Source organism: Mandrillus leucophaeus, unplaced genomic scaffold (assembly GCF_000951045.1).
Source record: "Mandrillus leucophaeus isolate KB7577 unplaced genomic scaffold, Mleu.le_1.0 Scaffold212, whole genome shotgun sequence".
In the NCBI taxonomy this organism is placed as follows: domain Eukaryota; kingdom Metazoa; phylum Chordata; class Mammalia; order Primates; family Cercopithecidae; genus Mandrillus; species Mandrillus leucophaeus.
The window spans coordinates 173561-177290 of record NW_012102166.1 but is presented as its reverse complement, the minus strand read 5'-3'; the positions used below and the strand labels follow the sequence as shown (position 1 = coordinate 177290).

The window sequence follows — 3730 nt, the reverse complement described above, 5'->3', positions numbered from 1 at the left end:
ATCCATCCATCCATCCATCCATCCATCCATCCATCCATCCATGCAATCATCCATCCATCCATCCATCCCTCCCTCCCTCCATCCATCCATCCATCCAATCATCTATCTATCCATCCATCTAATCCCTCGTCCATCCATCCATCCATTCATTCATTCATCCATCCAATCATCCATCTAATCATCCATCCATCCATCCATCCATCCATCCATCCATCCATCCATCCAGCAGTGAACGTCTACTGTGGTGTGTTGGAAAGAAGGGAAGTGTGAGCCTGATCTTGCTCATGGGAAACTCACAACAGAGCATTAGGAGGAGACTCAGGATCTTACAGCCTTGAGGGAGATGACTCAGGCTAGAGGAAGTCAGGAGCTCAAAAACTAGCTGGGGAGCCAGGGACACACACATGGATTATAATTAGTAACTCTGCAAGGCTGGAAGTGATCAAGGGCCGACTGTGGGGTAGAGGAAGGAGAGAAGACTCTGGGCTTTGTTAGGCGGAAGAGCTTTCTGCAGGAGGCCAGGGCAGAGAAGTCAGCCCGATGAGGCTTTGGGAGGACCTGAAGCTGGAGATGGGATTTAATGGCCAGAGAGAAGGAGACAGCAGGCTTGTCATGTGGGCAAATACACGCAAGCTTGTAGAGTAATTCACCAGGCGGAGAGCTGAGGAGAGCACCCTGTTATGTTCCCCTAGCTCTGGCCTCACTGATCGAGAAGTGTCCCAAAGACAACAAGGACTGCAGCTCCTACGGCAGCTTCAGCGACGCGGTGCTGGAACTCTTCAAGCTCACCATCGGCCTGGGTGACCTGAACATCCAGCAGAACTCCAAGTATCCCATTCTCTTTCTGTTCCTGCTCATCACCTACGTCATCCTCACCTTCGTTCTGCTCCTCAACATGCTCATTGCCCTGATGGGCGAGACTGTGGAGAACGTCTCCAAGGAGAGCGAGCGTATCTGGCGCCTGCAGGTGAGTCTAGGTGGAGACCCCAGTGTGGGGGCCTCCATGGGATTCAGTTCAGCACATGGTCATTGACTACTGTCAGCACCAGTGGGTCTGTGGTGGGGCCTGAGAATCTGCACAAGCTGCTCAGTGTGTGGCCAGGATTGAGGAAGCCTTAGCCTAGGTTCTTTGAGTGTAGGGTCTACGAAGTGTGGCTGTGCAACAGCATGTGTAGAAAAACTCAGGCTTACAGGGGTGCTGTGTTCAGGGTTGACAGTGTGATTGATGGATGTTGAAGTATGACCTTAGGTTGTATTAAGAGGAGTACAGCGCCTAGGACAATGGAGGTGACAGTTCTGCTCTATTCTATCCTGGCCTGAACACTTCTTACGTGCTGAGGAAACCAATGCATAGGATGGGTCCCGAGGTGGTAACCAGGTTTGGGAGAGGACTGGAGACTGCCTCTTAAGAAATAGTTGTTGGCGGCCAGGCATGGTGGCTCACCCCTGTAATCTTAGTACTTTGGAAGGCCAAGGCGGGTGGATCACCTGAGGTCAAGAGTTTGAGACCAGCTTGGCCAACCTGGTGAAACCTCATCTCGACTAAAAATGCAAAAACTTGCCGGGTGTGGTAGTGGGCGCCTGTAATCCCAGCTACTCGGGAGGCTGAGGCAGGAGAATCGCTTGAACCCAGGAGGTGGAGGTTGCAGTGAGTGGAGATCGTGCCATTGCACTCCAGCCTGGGTGACAGAGCAAAAACTCTGCCTCAAAAAAAGAAAAAGAAATGCTTATTGGTAAAGGTGAGAGTGCCTTCAGATATCTACAGAGCAACCTGTGAAAGAGGGAGCAGACCCCTTCTGTGGTCCCAGAAGGCAGAGGTACATGGGGGTGCTACAGGGTAGAAGTTTCTCATTATTAAGGCCCTCCTTTTTTTTTTTTTTTTTGAGACAGGGTCTTGCTCTGTCGCCCAGGCTGGAGTGCAGTGGCGCGATATCAGCTCACTGCAACCTCTGCCTCCCCGGCTCAAGCGATTCTCCCACCTCAGCCTCCCAAATAGCTGGGATTACAGGCACACGCCACCACAGCTGGGTCATTTTTGTATTTTTTGTAAAGATGAGGTTTCACCATGTTGCCCAGGCTGCCCTCATACTCCTGAACTCAAAGCGATTCACCTGCCTCAGCCTCCCAAAGTGCTGGGATTACAGGTGTGAGCCACTGTACCTGGCCAAGGCCCTCTTAATTGGTTTGTTGATACTACTCAAGAGAGACTGGAAAAATTATGGCCAGGAAACAGCAGAGAGGTTCCAAGCCTGGGAGGGGGTGGGACTGAATGATGTTCGAATGGTCCTCTGCCATGGGATTCCAGGACCCCAGCCCTGTCAGATAGGAAGCTCCTGGGCTTTCAGAAATACTATTTATATCATGGAGTGTCGCTCTGTTGCCCAGGCTGGAGTGCAGTGGAGGGATCTCGGCTCACTGCAACCTTCAACCCCTGGGTTCAAGTGATTCTCCTGCCTCAGCCTCCTGAGTAGCTGGGATTATAGATGTCTGACGCAGGCCCAGCTAATTTTTGTGTTTTTAGTACAGACAGGGTTTCACCACGTTGGCCAGGCTGGTCTCGATCTCCTAACCTCAGGTGATCCACCCGCCTTGGCCTCCCAAAGTGTTAGGATTACAGGCATGGGCCACTGTGCCTGTCCTGCTTTTTTGTCTTTGAATTCTGTAGATCAGCCAAACCCTTCCGATCCGTTAAGCATGGGGCGAGGGGGGAGTGGGCTCACTGACGGTGTGTGTGCACTTGTGTGTGCTTGTGAGTGCGAGTGCCTACTCCTTAGACTTGCTTATGTCCCCAGAGAGCCAGGACCATCTTGGAGTTTGAGAAAATGTTACCAGAATGGCTGAGGAGCAGATTCCGGATGGGAGAGCTGTGCAGAGTGGCCGAGGAAGATTTCCGACTGTGTTTGCGGTAACAAAGGGGGAAGGGCCCTGGGGCGGTGGTCTTTGGGGTGGGTAGAGAGGGGCAGGTCAGTGACAAGATGTTAGAGAAACAGTGCCGCTGCTTGCTCACCATAACCACAGCTGCTGTCTCTTCCAGTGGCCTCCTCGGAAGAAGGAATTTGCTTTTGGGGTTGTAGGGCCCTGGGATGGGGGTTCCCGAGCTTCAGAAGAGAAAGAGAAGGAGACTGCCAACAGTGGCTCCCCTCTCTGCCTTTTTTTTTCTGTTTTTGAGACAGAGTTTTGCTCTTGTTGCCCGGGCTGGAGTACAATAGCACGATCTTGGCTCACTGCAACCTCTGCCTCCTGGGTTCAAGCAATTCTCCTGCTTCAGCCTCCTGAGTAGCTGGGATTACCGGCATGTACCACCCCACCCAGCTAATTTTGTATTTTTAGTAGAGGCAGAGTTTCACCACATTGGTCAGGCTGGTCTCGAACTCCTGACCTCAGGTCATCCACCCACCTCGGCCTCCCAAAGTGCTGGGATTACAGGCGTGAGCTACCACGCCCAGCCCCTCTCTCTGCCTTTTTGAAGGTGCCTCCACGGTCTCTCTCTGTTTGCTATCTGCTTTAGGGAAGATCTGCCTGCTTGGCACTCCTTTTCCTGCTGTTTACCTGTGTGAGTTCCTGTGACCCCGGGTGACTTGAGTCCCATTTTGCCCCTGGCAGATGGAAAGTGACACGGCTACTTTGACAGATCTCTGGCTTTTTGATTTTTTTTTTTTTTTTAAAGTCCTTACTTATCCCATGACCACCTTTCCCTTCCCCTCCCTTCCCTTCCCTCCCCTCCCCTCCC

The 3730-nt window shown here is 52.1% G+C and overlaps 1 protein-coding gene across 5 annotated transcripts in view; it reads left to right on the top strand.

Moving 5' to 3' along the window:
- TRPV3 (transient receptor potential cation channel, subfamily V, member 3) overlaps positions 1-3730 on the top strand; it is a 75083-nt gene that overhangs the window by 67836 nt on the left and 3517 nt on the right. For all 5 annotated transcript variants that reach the window (XM_011980397.1, XM_011980401.1, XM_011980400.1 and 2 more), the window contains one exon: positions 2793-2905. In XM_011980397.1, the coding sequence (XP_011835787.1) occupies positions 2793-2905 (113 nt within the window). The remainder of the gene's footprint in view (positions 1-2792; positions 2906-3730) is intronic.